The sequence below is a fragment of the Salvia splendens genome, chromosome 19 (genome assembly GCF_004379255.2).
Source record: "Salvia splendens isolate huo1 chromosome 19, SspV2, whole genome shotgun sequence".
Classification (NCBI taxonomy): domain Eukaryota; kingdom Viridiplantae; phylum Streptophyta; class Magnoliopsida; order Lamiales; family Lamiaceae; genus Salvia; species Salvia splendens.
The window spans coordinates 4,535,045-4,556,503 of NC_056050.1; the positions used below are offsets into that span (position 1 = coordinate 4,535,045).

At 40.2% G+C, this 21,459-nt stretch overlaps 3 protein-coding genes and 1 long non-coding RNA gene across 4 annotated transcripts; 1 reads left to right on the plus strand and 3 right to left on the minus strand.

Moving 5' to 3' along the window:
* Positions 1-2,560: 2,560 nt before the first annotated feature.
* LOC121778885 lies at positions 2,561-3,657 on the minus strand. Its single transcript, XM_042176277.1, has 2 exons — positions 3,229-3,657; positions 2,561-3,094 (listed from the first exon to the last, which is right to left on the minus strand). Exons 1-2 carry the CDS (start codon positions 3,655-3,657, stop codon positions 2,561-2,563), a joined length of 963 nt encoding a protein of 320 aa, XP_042032211.1.
* Positions 3,658-3,768: 111 nt separating this feature from the next.
* Positions 3,769-4,200, minus strand: LOC121778886. Its single transcript, XM_042176278.1, has one exon. The coding sequence runs from the start codon at positions 4,198-4,200 to the stop codon at positions 3,769-3,771; it is 432 nt and encodes a 143-aa protein (XP_042032212.1).
* An 11,534-nt stretch (positions 4,201-15,734) lies between these two features.
* LOC121778887 (LRR receptor-like serine/threonine-protein kinase EFR) lies at positions 15,735-17,739 on the plus strand. The gene is made up of 2 exons (XM_042176279.1): positions 15,735-15,937; positions 16,002-17,739. Exons 1-2 carry the CDS (start codon positions 15,735-15,737, stop codon positions 17,737-17,739), a joined length of 1,941 nt encoding a protein of 646 aa, XP_042032213.1.
* Positions 17,740-18,834: 1,095 nt separating this feature from the next.
* On the minus strand, positions 18,835-20,213 carry LOC121779324. The gene is made up of 2 exons (XR_006045777.1): positions 19,457-20,213; positions 18,835-19,261 (listed from the first exon to the last, which is right to left on the minus strand). It is a non-coding gene; the product is annotated as an uncharacterized LOC121779324 (long non-coding RNA).
* Positions 20,214-21,459: the final 1,246 nt, after the last annotated feature.

Here is a 21,459-nt window from a genome sequence, read left to right on the forward strand (position 1 = left end):
TTGAGCCCGTACAAAGCTTTCTTCAATCTGTAAACTTTATCTTCAGCTCCTCATTTCACATAACCTTTAGGTTGCTCCACGTAAATTTCTTCTTCAAGAAAACCATTTAGGAAAGCCGACTTGAAATCGAGTGGATAGATCTTCCAATTGTGTTGGGCAGCCAGCGAGATAAACAATCTGATTGTCTCAAGACGAGCAACAGGAGCGAAGACTTCACTATAATCAATTACGGCCTTATGCTTGTATCCTTTCGCCACTAACCTCGCTTTGTACCTTTGTACTTCACCATTGGCATTTTTCTTTGTTTTGAACACCTATTTCACACCAATTGCTTTTCGGCCTTCTGGCGGTGTTGTCAACGACCAAGTATCATTTTTCTCGATCACATTGATTTCTTCATCCATTGCAATCTTCCATTTCATGTCTTGCGCAGCATCTGCATAAGGAATAGGATCAACATCCATATAAAAACAAATAAGATTCACATTTTCCTCCACAGCTTCATCAACTTCTTCGGTAGCTTCATATATATCATTTAGACTGCGCATTCTTCTAGGCCTTCCGACTGGACCTTGAGACGAAGTTGGTGAATCAGGTTCTTCAACTTCACGTGTATCTTTTTGCTGATCAGGTACAGTTTCTGACGAGCTTGCAGCTTTCTTATCCTCCCAGCTCCATGTTTGATCTTCTTCAAACACCACATCGCGGCTTATGATCACCTTCTTCGTGAGTGGGTTATACAATTTGTAACCCATTACTCGATCTCCATATCCCATGAAGATACACTTTTCGCCTTTATCATCTAGCTTCATTCTTCGAGCTTCAGGAATTTTGGCATAAGCAATGCAGCCAAAAACTCTCAGGTGTGCAACACTGAGCTTGAACGAGCTCCATGCTTCTTCGGGCGTCATGTTGCGAGCACTTTTAGTGGGACACTGGTTTAGGAGATATACTGATGTTGCGACAGCTTCAGCCCAGAATTCTCGGGGTAAGTCCTTCCCTTTGATCATACTCCTCGCCATATCAAGAATTGTTTGGTTCTTCCTTTCAGCAACACCATTCAATTGAGGAGTACATGCAGGTGTAAGTTGGTGAACGATTCCATGATCCTTGTAAAACTTTTCGAACAGATCGGATGTGAACTTGCCTCCTTGGTCGGATCTGAGAACTTTAATATAGTTCCCACTCTGCCTTTCAACAAGGATTTTGAACTCTTTGAAAATATCAAACACCTCAGATTTCCTTTTCAAGAAATACACCCAAGTATTTCTGGAATAATCATCAATGAAAGTTAGAAAATATTGATTACCTCCGGTAGAAATAGGCTTTAGGGGACCACAAACGTCAGTATGAACGATCTCCAACGGGTGGGATGCTCTCCATCTCATTTCTTTTGAGAAACTTGGCCTGTGATGTTTTCCCAGTATGCATCCTTCACAAACTTCTTCAGGATGATCAATATGCGGCAAGCCTTTCACCATATTCTTTGAAGACAGAAGCTTCAAACCACCAAAATTCAGATGTCCAAGACGCAAATGCCATAACCACGATTCATCTTTAACAATTACATTCATGCACTTCAACATATCATGTTTCATATTCAATGCAAATAATCTACTTTTGAACATCTTCACAGAGGCAACCAAATTACCACGAGCATCATTGATAGACAAATAAGAATTCTTGATATTAACATCAAATCCTTTCTCCAGCAATTGACCAAGACTCAAAATATTGCTCTTCATGGCAGGCACATAATAGACGTCATATATAAAACCATGATTTCTATTCTTAAGTTTAATCAAGATATTACCTTTTCCTTGCACCGCAACTTTTGAGGAATCTCCAAAAGTAACATCCCCATAAGATGTCTCCTTCAGCTCCACAAAGAGTTCCTTGTTCCCGCACATGTGGTTACTAGCTCCAGTATCCAAGTACCACGTGCTGCACTGATCACCTTCAAGTCCTTTATGAGTAAAAAGAGAGGTTGAAATTACCTGTTCATTATTGTCTCCACCTTCGGCATAATTGACTTGTTGATTGGACCTGGTATTTCTGGGTGTTGGACACTCATAGCTGTAATGTCCGAATTCGTGACAAGTATAGCACTCAACATTTGCTTTATCAAACCCTGGTTGATTATATGTTTGAGAATAACCGCCTCTGTATTGCCTTCTTCCTCGTCCTCCTTGTCCATAAGAATTTCGACCTCTGCCTCGATAGGTGAAATATTGACGTCCTCCCTCATTTTGATAATTCTGGCCACGTCCTCCTTGATTTTGGTAATTCTGTTTGCGTCCTCCTCGGCCTCGACCTCGGTTGTATCCGCCACGTGATGTCCCAGGCTCAAACTTCTTGTCTTCTTGTATCGACATCTTTGCTTGTAGCATATGCTCAAGTGACGGAGTGGTCTTTTTCTTTACGGATTTTTGATCTGGGGGTATGAATAAATAAATATATAACATGACAAAAAAAACTAATGAAAATACTATAGTATTCTGAAACAATGTTTAGTTTTAAATCTATACAATTCAAAATATAAAAGAAAAATACATAACATCTAGTTTATTTTTCGACGTGTCTTCATTTCTTCAAAACGTTTGACTACAGCGTCATCAGAAACATATAGAAATATATCTTTCTCAATGAAAGTGACCAAACAATCATTCAAAGATTGATCACCAATCCTATTTCGCAACTTATTCTTCACAAACGTCATTCCGGAAAACACTCTCTCTACACTTGCAGTAGCAACCGGAAGAATCAAAATCAACTTTATAAGCAAAAACACATGAGGATAAGCGACATCTCTCTTTGTTTCAACAAGTTTCATCAGAAGAGAACCAATATCTTGTAAATTTTGAAAGTCACTATCATTTTTCATATCTTCGATGAATATATCAAGTTGGCACTCAATAGCCATCAATTCACAGTTTGAAAAGTCGGAAGGATAAAAAGTGGCAAGTTTAAGTACATTTTCCTTGTCAAAAGAAGAGAAGTTATCTTTAGGATTGAAGCAAGCCATGCACCTAATCAACTCCATATTGACATCATCAAATCGGTTATCAAGTTCTTGAAGTAATAAATCAATTACCTTCATAAACACATCAACCCGAAAATGATGGAGATACAAACATCTTGAACAAAACGCTTTGATCTTCCTTGAGGGATATATTGAGCTTCCATATCTGGAACAACAATGCCAAGATTGTTGCAAATTGAGATTACCTTATTCAGTTGAATCTCCCATCTGACATCCCTCATTTTCTGTAACTGGTCCTTGGTTAAAGTGACGAGCCTCATAGCATTAATAATATCTTGATCCCTTCTTTGTAAAGCAAGACACAAATCATTAGTGTACCCAAATATAGTGGTCATTAGCTGTGCCATAAAATTAAAATCAAATGACTCTATTGAGTATAAAACGCCTAGAGCTTTTGCCTTATCATCTGAAGAACCCTTCTTCCCAATTATCACTAGAACGTTAAAAATTGCAGAAAACAAGTCCATGATATTCAAAAGAGTCTTGTAGTGAGAACTCCAACGAGTGTCTCCAGGCCTTTTCAAACCCCGTCCTTGTTTCAACCCCGTCCCTGTTTCAAGTTCGTCATTCTCTAAGGCTTTAGCGATTTTTTGTGCTTGAATTTCACGAATCATTTCCCTTCTCTTACAAGTAACTCCAATTACGTTCAACAAAATTGCAATAGTATCAAAAAGCCAAATACACTCATCGTTCCTTTTGGAAATGGCTACAAGAGTTAGTTGAAGCTAATGCGCAAAGCAGTGGATGCAGTAAGCACTTGGAGTATCTTCCATAATCAAAGTCTTAAGTCCATGTATCTCACCCTTCATGTTACTAGCCCCACCATATCCTTGTCCTCGAATATTAGATGGACTCAGTGAATGTTCAGAAAGCAAAGTCAAAATTGCACTTCTAAGAGACAAAGCTGTTGTATCAGCGACATGCACAAGACCAATGAATCGTTCAACTACATTTCCACTTTTTTTTTCAACATAGTGCATGCAAAGGGCTAATTGTTCCTTTTGCAACACATCGCTTGATTCATCGGCTAATATAGCAAAGCAATCCTCACCAAGATCATCCACAATTCGCTTAGTTGTTTCTTTAGCACAACAATTGATAATATCCTTTTGAATAATTGGAGATATCAATTGACAATTTCCAGGTGCATTTTCCATAGTCACTTTTGAAATAATATCATTATGTGTCCTCAACCATTTCAAGAGTTCAAGAAAATTTCCCCTGTTAAGGGATTCTTCACTTTCTCTATGCCCACGAAATGCCAAGCCTTGTCGCAATAGATAACGTAAACAAGAAATTGAAGCCCTCAAGCGAATATCATACTCTCTTTTAATCACATCACTGACATTATCTAAAGAAACAAGAATCGATTTTTTTTGCAATCCCTTAGGTTCACATATTTCTCATAAGCACGATTATGAGCACTTCTGACCCACCAATATGTTTAATAAATCTATCTGGCTTATTCCATGACTTAAATCCTTTATTCACAAACGCGTCTCCCCCCGCATTAAGTCCAACTTCATTCTTGAACAAGTAGCAAACAAAACAAAATGCAGCATCTTCTTCCATGCTATATTCAAGCCAATCCCATTTATCATACCATGAAGTCATAAATTAACGTGAACCTCCAATTTCTTTTTGAGGAAATTTATGATTTTTTGGCTGACAAGGTTTTCTAAGAATATAGGCTCTTCTAACTGCATCTCGCTCATGTGGAGGATACTCCATTATGTCTTTTCTTTTCCCAGGATCTTGAGGAACGTATTCAACATCATAAATCAATTCTTTCTCGCGAGATGGCACACTAGCATTTGAAGGAGACACATTATCAATTAAAGCAGGAGTGCTTAAAGCTGGAGTGTTTGAAGCTGGAGGATTTGCTGCAGAGTTTGAAGCAGGAGGGTTTGCGGCTCGAAAGCTAGAAGTCGGAGAGCTTATGTCACGAGATTTTATCTTTTTGGAGATAAATTGTCGAAGATCGGATTGTTTTCCTCATTATTAATAATTTTCTGCAAATATATTCAGAATCATTATAAACTAAACTTATAAATAATTGAAGCACAAGTATTAACATTACAAAACAATACAATTAAGCTTTAAATTGAAACTGTATTGTAGTAAATTCTAATATTCTACTCTCTAAAATAATACTACTAAAGAATTGAGAATTACATTCTTATATAGTAAATCACGGCTGTTTACATTCCCTAGACAATAAAAAATACTTTAATCTCAATTCTCAAATAATTTGACATTATTGAACTACTATATATAATTGTATTTGGATCAATTTTTCTTGGAAACTGAAATTGATATCGAAAGTCGAAAAAATCAAACAAACTTAATAAATTCACCCTCTTTAATACCCATTAATTTACTAACCTTCTTAGTATCTCTCCTGTCTTTGGAGAACCGAGGAGAGAGAACAAATTCTCAAATACTCAACTGGCGACTCAGCAATTGAAGTAGACCGGAGAGGCGGAGACGACGAACGCTACACTGCACGCATTTAAAGCGGCGACTCAGAGGAGAAAGCTTTTGCCAAACGCAGTCAAAGCGGCGACCCGGAGGAGAAAGCTTTTGTCAAGGAACTCAATCGACTCTGGAGGTTTTAATTTGGGCGAAATTAATAGGGCTTGATTTTTTAATTTCAATTTTTTTACCTTATGTATTTATTTCCTTCTACAAATTTAATTTAAATCCGAATATCTTTCGAATTTGATTTCTTTTTTTACCTTTGTGTCATTTTTATTTCCTTCTATCTCTTCTGAAATATTAATTGTATATTAATAATTTTTTCCCCAAATATTTAGGGGTACAATATCGATATATAATTAACAAAAATAAGGGATATGTATAATACTAGTATTAAAAAAAATATTTTGGGGGTACGGTTGTACCCCTTGTATCTTACTGTATACGCCACTGTCCACGGCTAAATTTCACGAATGTACGTCATGCGAGATGATATCCGCCATTTGTACCCGGAAAAAAAACATTTCCAGTGATGGGAAAGACGCGTGAGCCTCTCGCATATTTGATAACCAAACACGCGAGAGGCTCTTGCATGTTTAATGATACACGCATTAGGCAAATGCGTGTTTGGTTATCACATCCTCAGCAAAATTCCTACTCAGCCGCCGATACTACAATGCAGGCTTCCATGTCTCTCCTCATGGGGAAGGAACAACATCACATCAATCTTGGAAAGGGAGGCTGCTCACCAACGCAGCATGGTGCTGCATGCACCGACTCTATCATGATGGAGGAGTCTATCCTCGAGAAGTGTTCAGCCGCCAAGATCCTTGCCTATACTTGCATGGGGAGTGAGGAAAGTTTAATTAAAATGGCTGAATCTTCATCATTGGGTAGTACACCAAATCAAGAAAGTAACCCTTATTTTATGGAAAAGGAGCAACAATTGACAGATGGGTATGGGTTTTGTGTCCAAAACAAACACGCATTTGCCTAATGAATGTATCATTAAACACGCAAGAGCCTCTCGCGTGTTTGGTTATCAAAGACGCATAAGCCTCACGCGTCTTTCCTATCACTGGAAATGTTTTTTTTCGGGTACAAATGGTGGATATCATCTCACATGACGTACATTCATGGATTTTAGCCCACTGTCCACACTCAGTGAAACGCCAAACACGAAACCTCAATACTAATAACATGAAAACATCGAATGTCACATAATCAAACGAATAGAGGAAAGGGAATTAGCTTCGAAATGAGAGATATTCAATAGAAGTTGAGCTAGGAAAGCTCACAAGCGACGGCACCGAGATGAGCGGAGGTCAGGTCCGCTTGAGCCCTAGTCGATCGGGCTGGGACACAACAGAAAATCGTGGTGGCGCTGCCTCGTGAGGAAGACATCGGCTGGTGGTAGCACCGCGAGCCGTGCGCGACGGTGGAAGAACGCGATGGAGAGAGCGTGACGCAGCGACCACGGCGGATTCGGGAGCCGCAACAGAAGCAGCGACGGAGCGCGACGAGCACACTACAACGTCGGCAACGACGCTGGCTATTTGTTATCTCGAGTGGCGGCGCTTCGTCGAGGGAGGAGGGAGGAGAGTTTAAGGATTTTTCCCTCGATTTGAAAGTTAGTGAATGGAAAGGAGATTGAAGTGTGAAGAAGGTTGAGTACTAGTGTTAGCGGTACACCGGCGACCCAGTGGCTGCGTGTCGCCGAGAGGCCGAGGATGGAGGATGGAGCTAGGGTTAGACGATTTGGGGGAAAGATGGAGAAAAGAAAGGAAAAATTCTTTTTTTGGTAAAGACCTTTAATGGAATTCCATTTTAATGAGGAGGATTAGTTGAATTCCGCCTTAGGGAGTGACGCACAAGGGTTATGCGTCGTTAACAGAGAGACGCATAACCATTATGCGTCGCTAGTGAAAGACGCATAACCATTATGCGTCGTTACGCATAACCATTAGTGACGCATAACCATTATGCGTCACTAACTAACTACGCATAATGGTTATGCGTCTTTCGCTAGCGACGCATAATGGTTATGCGTCGTCCGTCGCGTTTTAAAATGGGCAGAAGGTAGAATGAGATAGAAACGAACGACGAAGAAGCAGCAGCCGAAACCAAGCGATGATCTAAAGCAATTTTCGACGAATCCGAGCAATTTCCGGCGAATTTCCACCCTCTTTCAACCATATTCCGGTAATTGTTCTTCAATTTGGCTAAATACATCCTTTAATGCTTAATTTGGGCAGATATTCCGTAATTTAGTAAAAGTAGGGTTTATGATGAAATTGATGGATTTTTGGTATATTTGTGTTGTTTTGTTGCATATAATTAGGGATTATGATGAAAGTAGGGGTTATGATGAAAAGTATGGAATTTTTGGTCGAATTTCCGTAATTTGTGTATTTCATATGGATATAATTTAGCAAAATTAGGGTTTATGATGAAATTGTTGGATTTTTTGGTCGATTTTCTGTAATTTGGGTATTTCGTATGCATATAATTGAATGGGTAGAAGCAAATGATTAAGTTTTTGTAATTGTGCCCCTTTTGTTGGGTGATTTTCCGTAAATTGGGTATTTCATATGCATATATTGCGCCCCTAAGTTGCAATTTAGTTAGATTGTTGAGTTGTTATGAAAAAATTGAATCTTGGGTGAATGTTTTGAAGTAGATGGCATCTGCAAGTTCCGAACAACAGTTATGCTATGGACGTGAGGATCCATCATTACTATTTCATCAGAACGAACACATTTCAGCCTCCTTGTTGGCGAATGGCACAGCAAATGTGTTGAGAAGTCGTAGGACGGAGAGTAAGGTTTGGGCATTGCCAATACATGAAAATGTGATGTATTGGCTTGATGTATGGGGGTTCAGATTAACACACCAAATCTGTCTTGAATATCAGCTATTATTGAGAAGACCTTGAAATCGGCACATTGTCGCACATGATGTCGAATCAACAGAGCTATCATTGGGGATGAAAAGTTAGCATGATCTCTATTAGCACGATTGCCTATACAAGTATGTCGAGCCTTCCACTTCCTAACTTCCCACATGTCATCATGCGACCTTTGTGTAACAGAAACCTCCCACTTACATTCCCTCGCCTTTTCAGCATCAGTGGTGCTGATGATGCATGTCCCTGTTACTGTCGTTCCTGCTGGAAATTTGCATACAGCATGCCACCTTCTTAATTTGCTCTCGACAACCTTAAACTGTTTTTCATTCCACAAACTCCAAATAGTTATAGCAGTCTTCACGTGTAGCTTGGAATCAAATTTTGTTCCCAACACAATCCGATGCGGCTCATTCTCATTCCAATACAAAAGGTTGTGTTCATTACCACCCACATCATCCGATACTCCAGAAGGACGACTTGGTAATTCACGAAAGAATCTAAACCCACTAGGATTGTATTCCGGAAGTGGTTGTTCACCTTGCATAACAGGTTTACATGGTACTATCTCATCATCAGAACTACCACCGACATCGTCAGCACCATCACCATCACTGAGATCGGGGTCTGGCTCTGTCTCAGATAGTGGTCGTGGCTCATCAAGATCATCTGCAACATCTACCTCATCATTCAATCCAACACCAACATCAGCAACACCTACAACATCTACAACATCTCTCTGCTCATTCATACTACGATCAAAACTCATTTGGTCCACCTTGCAGATGATCCAATACCACAGTCAAAACTCATTTGTTCAAACCTCGCAGATGATCCAATACCATAATCAACAACTGGTGGGATTTCTGCACTCCTTACCGGTGCATACTCAACAAATAATTCAATACACCCACTTGAATTTTGAGCATTGTTGAACATAAACATTACACTTTCATCATTGCAAATCACAGAACATTTATAACTCATACCGGAAGCAAAGACTATACATTGTCTCCATAATAATTCAATTGTGTGTTGGTTCATATCTATTCTCATCGCATCACAGATCATTGCTACCAATTCAGAATAGGAAACACCTGAATTTAATATGATGGAGCTCCTCGGACGAGGTGGTTCATAACCGATACCCATATGTGGTAGTTGAACTACTCTACCACCCCAATACAAACTCACAAATACTTGCATGATTTCTGCATCAAAAACATTTAAAACAACGACAATTATGGACATTTTTCCTACAACTACCACATATGAAAGCAAAATAAACATGAATAATGATGAATGCAGCTAAATTGATGAACAAATTACCGGATCTTATGGAGAAATCGCCGGAAATCGCCTAAAATCGCATGAAATCGCCGAGAGATGAAGTGAAATCGCCGAGAGATGAAGTGAAAGTGTGTTCTGTGCGCTGCGTCTGCCTGCAGGGGGTTAAAAGCCGACTTAACGACGCATAAGGGTTATGCGTCATTAAGGTAAGACGCATAACCCTTATGCGTCGTTAAACGACGCATAACCCTTGTGCGTCACTAAAGAACGACGAATAAGGGTTGTGCGTTTCATTAATAACGACGCACAACCATTATGTGTCACTCCCTCATTCAGAATAAATCTATTCTCCTTCATTAAATTGGAATTCCATTATTTGCCTAGAACAAAAGAAGAAAGACCTCAGAAAAGAAATGAGGGAGAGAGAGCAGCGACGGGTTGGGGATAGTAATTGGGCCATACCAATTATTCTAAGATTGGCCCTTTTTCTTTAACAAAAAAAAATAGAATTGGGCCACTGGTTGTTATAATAAAATTTTGGCCTAGTTTTATTTTTCCTTTGAGCCATCAAAATTAAATCCTTTGGGCCACTACTACTTAGAATTTCTTTGGGCCACTGCTATTTTAATTTAATTCGTTTGGGCCATTGCCCTAGATAAATTTGAGACCACGGAAGAAAAAAATGTTAGTCATGTTAATACTATGTCCAATAAATGATTAAATTGGACTTTTATTAATTTTTAATCAAAGTAGGTATTTTAATTTAATTAAGTATTTAGATCCAAGAGGATTTAAATTTGAAAATGGACTTATGATAATTTAAATCATAGTATGAACCACTAATTAAAACATCAAATTTGATTTATAGACCCTCCTAATGTTTTGCCAAATTAAATAATGGATAGCCGCTATTTGATTTCGCGAAAATAAAGTTTAAGATGTTTGGAATTTAACCAACGCACGAATAATCCGGCAAATGCCCAAATAAATTAAATCGCTTGATTTAATTAATGATTAAAGATTTCTTGGATTTAGGAAAAAAGAAAATAAAAATGATCACACGTCCAGGAATGCATGCATAAATAATTACTTAAGCCTAAATTAAGTATATTATTTGTTTATAAAGGGGCGTCGTCGCATGACAAGTGAAAGCAAGTAGAGGAACGGTCACTTTAAAGTTTAAGCAAAAGAGGTGGACTTTTCTTTCAAAATGTGATTTTATGTGAAAGCGTGAATATTTTTGAATGAGTTGTCATGCCACGTTTCGTTTTATGATTACATGTCTGTTGGCTATGCCAATCATGTTTAATCGAATTCGGGACCCAGTAGGGCCGCAAACCCTACTCGGACTAGTGTACACGTATGGGACTGTGTGCTAGCTTTCGAGTTGGCCGGTCCAGTGACCGTCATGGAATGTGGCCATATTCCCAGTTCACATAAGTTCATAAATGGTATTATGTTATGTTATGTGACTGCGCAGTCAAATTTATGAAATGATAAAGGATTTAGTGACCGGGGATTTATTTCTAACAAAAAAAAAATCCTCGCTCTCACTCAACTATGGCTGACAACTAAATGAGAACTGTTTTTTGCACTAAGTTCACTAAGTATATCAAGTACTCAGTCCTGCATGTTTCTTTCCTAACGTGCAGGTTGAACATGAATGAGGAGGCGAAGATGTTGGGAAAAGACTATTAATAAGTAGTTAGGTAACCCAAAATAGTATGTCTTCATGCGTACTATTTTGTCTTGGACTCTTCCGCTGCAATAGAATGATGTTCTAGAAACTTATGAATTTGGTCTTGATACTCTGATTCTATTTTGACTATGTTCCATTTGCCTTCGAAACTATTCCCTCAAATCGATTAATTTCCTCTATGTTGAGCCCATGATTGATGAGAATAATTTAGTTACGATATAGCTACGCTCACTAGTACTAGGGAGTTGTGGTCGTGACAATCACCAACTTTCATTTGCCCCTTATTCACTTTCAACATGTTCTTATGATATCTTCACAAATACTACAACCCAAAATGAGATTATATTTTAACTCTTCCATATTCAACCCTTGAAAAAATAACATATTTCATTCAATGATTGTTTAGGTACCCTTCCTTCAAATATGGGCATTTCACTTCCCAATCTTGAATGGCTTTATTTGGGTTATAATAGACTTGACGGTCCGATTCCAAGCTCCATCAACGATCTCTCTAAACTCATCATGTTGGACTTGGGTGTTAACTCATTCATCGGCTCCATTCCGGACTTTGGTAACTTGAAGCACTCGCAATCCATATATCTCCATCAAAATCATTTGACTGCAGATAAATCCCAAACTCACGAGTTGACATTTCTCTCTTCGTTAACTAAATGTCGCAATTTGAAGTACTTGGCATTAGCAGACATTTCATTGAATGGTATCCTACCTGCTTCAATTGGGGACTTTTCCTCGTCTCTTCAAAGTATGTGGCTACATAACAGCCACGTCATGGGTGCCATTCTGATACGAGCCTTCGTCTAGTTAGATATATTAGGGATTTGAATATCTTTCCATATATTATTTTCTTGTTTGGTAAGTTAGGTTTTTAGTAGTATAAATAGAGCCCTTATGTAATTGATCGATCATCTATGAAAATTATTAAACATTGGCTCAATTGCTTTGCAAACAAGAAACAACCCCTTCAGGCTGCCGACGAGAATCTTCTCGCGCTCAGCCGCCCTTCTGTCGTCTACGTTGCCGACCCAAGCGTTGGGCGCTCGACCTCGACGACAACCGTTTCTTGATTTGGAGTGTGGAATTCACGTTGAGGATTCAGATCCTTAACAACTGGTGCTCTCATCCAGAGCTCAACATCCTCCATCTTCTTCATCCATCACCCAAATCTCACCCTCCATATCCGTCAAAAAAAAAAGAAGATACCGGTCTTCACCAAAAAAAAAAAAGAAGAAAATCCTAACCCCTCCCCAATTCTTCCGCCATGACTCGGAACGAAGAGAAAGCGCGGTCCATGCTGAATCGTTTCATCACCATGAAAGAGGAGGAGAAGAGGTCGCCTAAGCAGCTCCGCCCTTACCTGGCATCGGAGTGCCGCGATCTGGAGGAGGCCGACGGCAATGCTCAAGTGTTGATGGGTGACACATCGCGGCATTTCCCGACGGGCGGCCGACGCAGCGAGAGCAACCCACGGCTGCCCCATCGCAATACACCGGAGGGCAGCAACGCACAGCGTGCCGCTGCAGGGGCGGGCGATCTTTCGCCCCAAGACTTGGATTTGATCATGGCACGTTTCGACCGACGGGAACTCTGGTTGAATTCGACGGAGAGGCGCTTTGATAAACTGGAGACGCCACGCACTCTCGATCCAGACCCGCCTTATTTTTCGGACGAGGCGAATGTGGAGGGGTATCGTTCGCAAGGTGATGTTTGGGATGCCGACGAGGATGTCCCCCGATTTTTCAACCACGGTCGGCGTGACCGGGGTGGGGATGTCCCCCGACGTAGGGGCACTGCTCGCGACACGCATAGGCGAGAGGGCAGCTTCACGCATCAGGGTGTAGCTACTGACCCCTATAGTTATCGACCGGGCCATCGACCGCGTTCGAGTTGGGATAGACCAGAGGAACGCTACCAACATGAACTTGATAGGGGCCAAGACCGTGCATGGAGCTATCCGCCAGATCGCCCGAGAATACCACGGTCCTATTTTAGTCGGAACTCTTATGTGCAGCGCCGATGTTCCACCACGGACCACTACTATTGGCTCGACCAGCAGCCCTCAACTGGCTGGCCACCGCCACCACCACGCCGGTATCCGCCGCGTCATGTATATTCAACAGCACTGCCTGTCCCAAGCTCAATGAGAAAAGATGAAGTTTTTCTTTCGAGATCGATATCATATGGTAGGGATGAAAGTGAAGATCTATATTGGGAGATGATGTCATCTTTCTCTCATAATAGTTCTCTGCGGAGGGTCGACAGGTGCTCGAAGACGGGTTCGGCTCCTGAGATGAAAGCTATTCGCGAGGCTTGTTCGATTCGGAGCCGGAGTGGGACAGATTCACTAGTTAGTGAAAACGAGTTCTCACATACACATTCGTCGAGGTACGCTTCGTTTACGAATGAGATGAGGGAACAAGAAGAAAAAATGAGTGATTTACCACGTTTGGAAGCTCAAATGGAACATTCATTTGATAATGCTAAAGATTTCAATTATTCTTCTAAGAATGAGATGGTGGAGGAGCATAGTGACTATCCGGGAAGTTCATTTTTCATGGTCTCCAGATTAGAAATAGAGGTGGACGCAGTGGGTGATCATGGTGCATCTAATTTAGATGTGGCTGGCGTAACGAATCAGTCGATTGCCTTGCGTTGTGATAAGCACGGAGTAGAGGAGGATCAAGATGCGAGCCCCGAAAGCCCCCGAGTTTCATCCTTGGACGATATAACACCAACGCCACTGCCTGTTGTTGCATTCTTGAGAACTTGCAATCCTGTGGTGCAAGAATATATTAGGAAAAATTTGGTGTATGTGGCAGAAGTGTGTGGCACGTTGGGAGCCGCCTATTCTTTCTTTAGACCGAAGAAGATCACAAGCGGTAGAGCGAAGGATAGGGAATTTAATTGCTATGAAAACTTGGGACTTCTCCAACTATATTTACACGTTTCGGATGTAGAAGTGTGAAAATGGAGACGCTCACCTTTTGACTACCACATTCGTTCGCTTTTGTTGATTTTTGGTGGAGGTGAGGATGGGAGAAGTTCAGTTGTTCGGTATGTGTTTGATCCAGGAGGAGACGCCACGCCAAGCTTTTTCTTTCAACTCTTGTCCTTGGCTCGTGGTTCCCACCTTGAGGACAAGATGGATTTTAACCGTGGGGGAGTTGATACGAGCCTTCATCTAGTTAGATATATTAGGGATTTGAATATCTTTCCATATATTATTTTCTTGTTTGGTAAGTTAGGTTTTTAGTAGTATAAATAGAGCCCTTATGTAATTGATCGATCATCTATGAAAATTATTAAACATTGGCTCAATTGCTTTGCAAACAAGAAAAAACCCCTTCAGGCTGCCGACGAGAATCTTCTCGCGCTCAGCCGCCCTTCTGTCGTCTACGTTGTCGACCCAAGCGTTGGGCGCTCGACCTCGACGACAACCGTTTCTTGATTTGGAGTGTGGAATTCACGTTGAGGATTCGGATCCTTAACACATTCCTTCTGAAATCAGAAATTTAAGTAGTTTGTTGTTGATAAATCTACGAGAGAATCAATTGCGTGGACACATTCCACCAACAATTGGGAATTTGAAGAAACTTCAAAGAATGTTTCTTAATGGAAATAAGTTGGGAAGGTCTATCCCTAGTGACATTTGCAAAATGAATAATTTGGGATTGGTGGGGTTTGTACCTTCATAAAAACATGCTTGTGGGCCCAATACCTGAATGTTTGGGTGAAGTTAAATTCATGAGATTCCTTGACTTAGGATACAATCAGTTGAATTCCACTATCCCTTCTAGCTTCTGGAATCTTACAGACCTCTTGGAATTGAGCTTGTTCTCAAACTATTTGAATGGCCAATTGTCATCACAAATCGGAAATTTAAAGTCAATCAACTTTCTAGACTTGTCCTGTAATCAATTTTCAGGTGGTATCCCCAGCTCAATTGGTGGTTGCCTGTCATTGGAGCATTTCTACTTATCAAATAATTCATTGGAGGGTTCTATTCCCCAATCCTTAGGAAGTGTTAGAAATTTGATAACAATAGATTTATCTTACAATAATCTTTCTGGATCTATACCCAAGTCATTAGATGACCTTCATTTCCTTGAGTATTTCAATGTTTCTAACAACAAATTGGTGGGGGAGATTCCAGAAGGGGGTTGTTTTGGTAACTTGAGTAATGTCTTTTTCCAACGATCATGCCCTTTGTGGTCTAATAAGATTTGAAGTTCCACTTTGCATAGAAAATCATCATGGATCAAGAAGATTGAAGAAATTTATGGTGCCTTCAGGTTGTGACTATGGTGGTGATTGTCATCCTCGTGTTTACAAAGAAATGCAAACTGAAGAAATCACCACTGCTTCCTACTGCTATTTCACCTATGACTGAATATAGAAGAGTTTCTTACGTAGAACTAGAGCGTGGAACAAGTGGTATTAGCGAGAGCAACCTTCTTGGAAAAGGAAGTTTTGGTTCAGTATTTGAAGCAACTCTTTCTGATGGGTTGAAAGCTGCAGAAAAAGTTTTGAATTTGCAATTACAAGGGGTTGCTTTGATACTGAAACAGAGATCTTGCCTACTTGTCATTATCTGGAAACTTATTTAGTGGCTTCATACCTGACTTTGGGAATTTGAAACTCCTCCAAGGACTTGGCCTTGCGAAAAATAACTTGAGTGGAGCTGAATTTCCAACTCATGAATTGACATTTTTGTCGTCACTAACTAATTGTCCAAATTTGAAGATCTTGGAAGTATCAGGAAATCCACTGAATGGTTTCCTACCCACTTCAATAGGAAACTTTTCCTCATCTCTTGAGAGTTTTGTAGCAGTATACAACAACATCATTGGTGTTATTCCGCCAGAAATAGGAAACTTAAGCACTTTGCTATTACTATATTTGGGTAGTAATGAGCTAAGAGGACTCATTCCACCAACAATTGGTAAAATGAAGCAACTCCAAAGAATTGATCTAAGTGGCAATCAATTGGAAGGGTCTATCCCAAACGATCCTTGCCAAATAAATCATTTAGGTGAGTTGAGCCTTCCTGGTAACATGTTTGTGGGTACAATACCTGAATGTTTGGGTGAAGTTAAATCCTTAAGAGTCATCAACTTAGATTCCAACCAATTGAATGCAACCATCCCCACCAAATTATGGACTCTCACAGACCTTGTGACTTTGAGTTTGTCCTCCAATCACTTGAGTGGTCAATTGTCATTTCAGATTGGAAATTTGAAGTTAATCAACTCTTTGGATTTGTCATCTAATCAATTTTATGGTGATATTCCCAGCTTAATTGATCGTTGCGAAACATTAGCTTTTCTCAACTTATCCAATAATTTTCTTAGCGGATCCATTCCTCAATCCTTGGGAAAGGTTAAAGGTCTGATAGCATTGGATTTGTCTCACAATAATCTTTCAGGGTCAATACCCAAGTTCTTAGAAGACCTTCACTATCTTGTAAGTTTTAATGTTTCCAATAACAAATTGGAAGGGAAAATTCCAGATGAGGGCCGTTTCCCTAACTTCACTGCTCAGTCTTTTTCCCACTACTTAGCTCTTTGTGGTGCTATAAGATTTCATGTCCCGCCCTGCCCAAAATATCGTCATAGATCATGGTTAAAGAAACTCTTGGTGCCATCTGTGATTTTAGTTGTGATTGCTGTGCTTGTTCTTATAAGAATGCGTAGAAAGAAAAAAGTAGCACTCTCCACTGATATCTCACCACCAACTACTGAGTACAAAAGAATTTCTTACAGAGAACTTGAACAAGGGACTTGTTCATTTAGTGAAACCAACCTTCTCGGAAGAGGTAGTTTTGGTTCTGTATTCGAAGCAACACTTTCGGATGGGCTGAAAGTTGCAGTAAAAGTGTTCAACATGGAACTGCAAGGAGCAATAAGGAGCTTTGAGGTTGAAACTACTATACTGAGTAGCATTCGGCACAGAAACTTAGTTCGCATTGTTGGATGTTGTTGTGACAGTGAGTTTAAAGCATTGATTATGACATACATGCCAAATGGAAGCTTGGAGAAATGGCTACACTTGGACATGAATCGTCTAGATCTTATAAAGAGATTGAAGATAGCAATAGATGTTGCAGCAGCCTTGGAATATCTTCACCATGGCCATACATTCCCCGTTGTCCATTGTGATATAAAGCCAAACAATGTGTTGCTCGATCAAGATATGACTGCTCATGTTGCTGATTTTGGTATTTCCAAGCTTTTTGATGAAGGGGAAACTGTCATCCAAACACAAACGGTGGGAACCATCGGTTACGCAGCACCAGGTGATGCATGATTCTTGTTTTTTAAAGTTATATATCAGCATATTATAAATTTTTTAACTGATCTTGGTGATATACTGAATGCATGTTATACAATTAAGAGTTTGGAATGGAAGGTATAGTGTCAACAAAAGGGGATGTATTCAGTTTTGGGATACTGCTGCTAGAGATGTTCACTGGAAAAAGGCCAACCCATAATATGTTCAGTGAAGAAGGGAGCATAAAAGAGTGGGTAAGTGAAGCATTAGAGAAAAATACAGCGACTGAATTGGTGGCAGGTTTTCTTTCGGAATTCTTTACTGAGTCTACCAAGAGAGACGAACCTCATATGATTTTAGAATCCTTTGAATGAAATTCTTGTAGCTATAAAACATTGAGAAATAATAATACATATTTTCTTTATCTTTTTGGAACCATTTTTCATAACCCTTTTAGGAAAGTCTTCATAAGTAACACATGTTTATTGGATTTCAATTAAATTCTTTATTATATCTAGACATGGTCAATGCAAATAATCAAATATTAACGCATGGGAATCGTCTATCTTACTATTAGGGATATCAATCAGGCTAGTTCATTAGAGTTGGGATAAGTGTTACAATTAAAGTAGGCGGAGATTAAAGTACGAGAGAAGATTTTTTGCTAAAAAAGGAAATGACTCACTTATAATGGGGCATCCCAAAAAGGAATACGACTCGTTCGCTTATCTTGGGACGGAGGGATTATTAATTTTATAATAAAATGCGAGTTGGAATTAGTTAGTGGAAAATGTGGTCCATTATACAAAATGGTAAAAAAATGAAATGCGACAAATTTTGTGGAACAGACGGAAATGGAAAAATGTGACAAAATTTAAGGGACCGATAGAGTATGAATATATCCAATAGTAAAATTGAAATTAAAGGGTAGAGACCATGACATTCAAAGCAAGAAAGAGAAAACAAACTAAGAGAGAAATGAAAAATAGTACTATAAAATTAACATCACTTATAAGCAAACTGAAATGAATATACAACTTTTTCGAGAAGTCCTCATGTTGAACTCTTTCTGAATATTACTACCACAATTTATAAATACTCTAGAAAGTAAAAGCTTTAAAACAAGCAATGTTTGACATGATAAAACAGCATGATACTATTACCACAAATTATCAATAGTCTAGAAATTGTAAAACAAGCTATGCTTGACATGATAAAACAACATTAAAAGTCTTCAGACAAGAAGAACAACGTCCTTTGTTCCATCACCGTGAGACCAACATCAAGCACCTTCTCTCCAAAGGAGAGCTTTGGCGCCATAAACATGTTTCCAAAACTATACAAAATATTAAGCTTCCCTTCCCCGGCCCCATCCACGGTCTAGGTCAACACATTTTCAACCCTAGGTCCGTAGTCGAAGAGACCCTTGACCGATATATTGACCTCACCGATATACCTGTCTCCCAGAGTCCTCTCACTATTGAGCTTCAACCTAACCACCAGTCCCGGACTCCGGAGAGAGGCCTCCTCAATCATGAATTCGAGAGGGAAGTTCCATCTAGGGTTTGTTGTCAAACATACCAAAAGTAAAACAATTACCAAAGGAAGAAACGGCATTAAAGGAGAAAGATGTGAAATTGATTTGTAATAGCAAGTCCTAGAATAGATTGATTTCATTCCTAAAATATGTTGTATTCTCCCCTACATATAGAGGAAGAACCGATGATCTCTATACACTGAAATAAACACATACTTCACTCCAATAGCTTTCAATATGCACAGTCAGTCTAAGTCTCTCGATTACCATCGTTAAGATGGTATCAGAGCAGGTATGGACTCAGAAAAAAATTCATCATCGTCCGTAATATACCTTTCCCTACCCTTTGCGACCTGCAAACAACCAAAAGAAATCATGTCAGAATCCGTGCTTTCTAATACAGAAACAACAAACCCAGAAACACCAAATTAGCCAACGTTTGGAGCCGATCTCGCCGCACAATTTGCGGCATTTCTGAGACAAAGCCTCGGCACCATACCAAACAAAACAACCAAGATTCATCACTCCGAATCGTCGAGTGAAATCAAGGAATCCACAAACGATTTGATTCCCGCAATTGAAGCCAAAAATCAAGGAATAGCCTCTGGTCTCGCAGCCCGCAGCCGATCCGTTCTCCCACCAAGAGCCGCCAATCGGCCGTGGAACAAGCGGCTGGACGACGACAAGAGCCGGCTGACTTGCTCGCACTGTGGAGGCAAGAAACATAGAAAAGATGGGTGTTTTTTGCTCATAGGCTATCCCGAATGGTGGGACGATATAAAAAAGGCAAGAGCTGCGACCACGACAAATCGGAGAGGCCGGGCGGCGGCTGTGATGGGGGAACGAGCTACCAACGCCGGAAACCCAGCGGGCAGCAGCGGACCGGTGCGTGGGAGCGATGGAGGTGACGGAGGAGATCGATGGAGTGTGGAGGGGGCGAGAGCATCGGTGGTTAGGGATCCAAAAAATCCCAATTTACACAGCAAACTTCCCCAAATCCCTCACTTATCCCAAAACACCACCCCACCGAAAAATACCTCTCAAAACCGACCCCCAAACTCTCAAATATTCACAGATCCACCCCACAAAAAAACTAACCTTCGATATAACCCCAGAAGCTCTCACATATTCAAATTACAACCCCACAAAAAGCAAAAATTACAATCAGACCCCTCCTTTGCAAAAACCTTGCAAATTACACCCCAATCTTCCAACCACCTCAAAAACAACCCCACCATACCATGTCAAAACCCTTTCGATGCCTTAGCATGTTCCTCCACATCCAACTCCGAACAAAAAGACCCTCACTGGATTTTTGACTGTGGAGCAACCGATACGATCTCATTCGAAGCCTCAGATTTTGTATCTCTTGCCAAATTAACAAAAACCTATGTCCAAACTGTCAGTGGGGACCTAGCAAAAGTTATGGGGGCTGGCACAATCAACATTTCGCCCACACTATGCCTCTCTAATTGCCTTTTTGTTCCATCTCTGTCCCATAAACTGTTATCAATTAGTCACGTGACCAGAGAACTGAACTGCAAGTTACTAATGCAACCTCGATTTTGCATGTTACAGGATATCAAGACAGGGACGATAGTTAGGCGTGGCACTGATCGACACGGCCTGTATTATGTGAACGAGATAGCCCAACAGAGTGTTGCGTTGATGCTGACTCCCGGACCGACAGACAGACAGGCTTGGCTTTGGCATCGTCGGTTAGGACACCCATCTTTGGGGTATTTTCGCCTTCTTTTTCCTAAGTTAGCTAAATCATTGAACTTTTTTCATTGTGATACTTGTGTGTTAGCTAAAAACCATAGACATTCATTCAAGTTAAACAATACTAGAGTGGAATCTCCTTTTGATTTAGTCCATTCCGATGTTTGGGGTCCGGCACCCATCCCTGGGGGGCAAGGTTTCCGTTATTTTGTTCTCTTTATTGATGACTACTCCCGCATGACCTGGATTTATTTCTTAAAAAATAAACATGACGTGTTTGATAAGTTTGTAGACTTCTATAATCTTATTCAAACCCAATATAAACACACCATCCAGATCCTTAGATCCGATAATGGGGGGAATTTGTCAATCATAAAATGCAAGAATTTTTTAGGAATAAAGGGCTAGTCCACCAAACCTCATGCGCATACAATCCAGAACAAAATGGGGTTGCGGAACGGAAAAACCGTTACATCCTAGAAATCACACGAGCTCTT

Coding starts and splice junctions, on each gene's coding strand:
- LOC121778887 (XM_042176279.1), top strand. CDS start 15,735: ATGGTGGTGATTGTCATCCTCGTGTTTACAAAGAAATGCAAACTGAAG. Junction 15,938..16,001: donor GAAGCAACTCTTTCTGATGG/GTTGAAAGCTGC, acceptor ATACTGAAACAG/AGATCTTGCCTACTTGTCAT.
- LOC121778886 (XM_042176278.1), bottom strand. CDS start 4,200: ATGGAAAATGCACCTGGAAATTGTCAATTGATATCTCCAATTATTCAA.
- LOC121778885 (XM_042176277.1), bottom strand. CDS start 3,657: ATGATTCGTGAAATTCAAGCACAAAAAATCGCTAAAGCCTTAGAGAAT. Junction 3,095..3,228: donor GGGAGATTCAACTGAATAAG/GTAATCTCAATT, acceptor GTGTTTATGAAG/GTAATTGATTTATTACTTCA.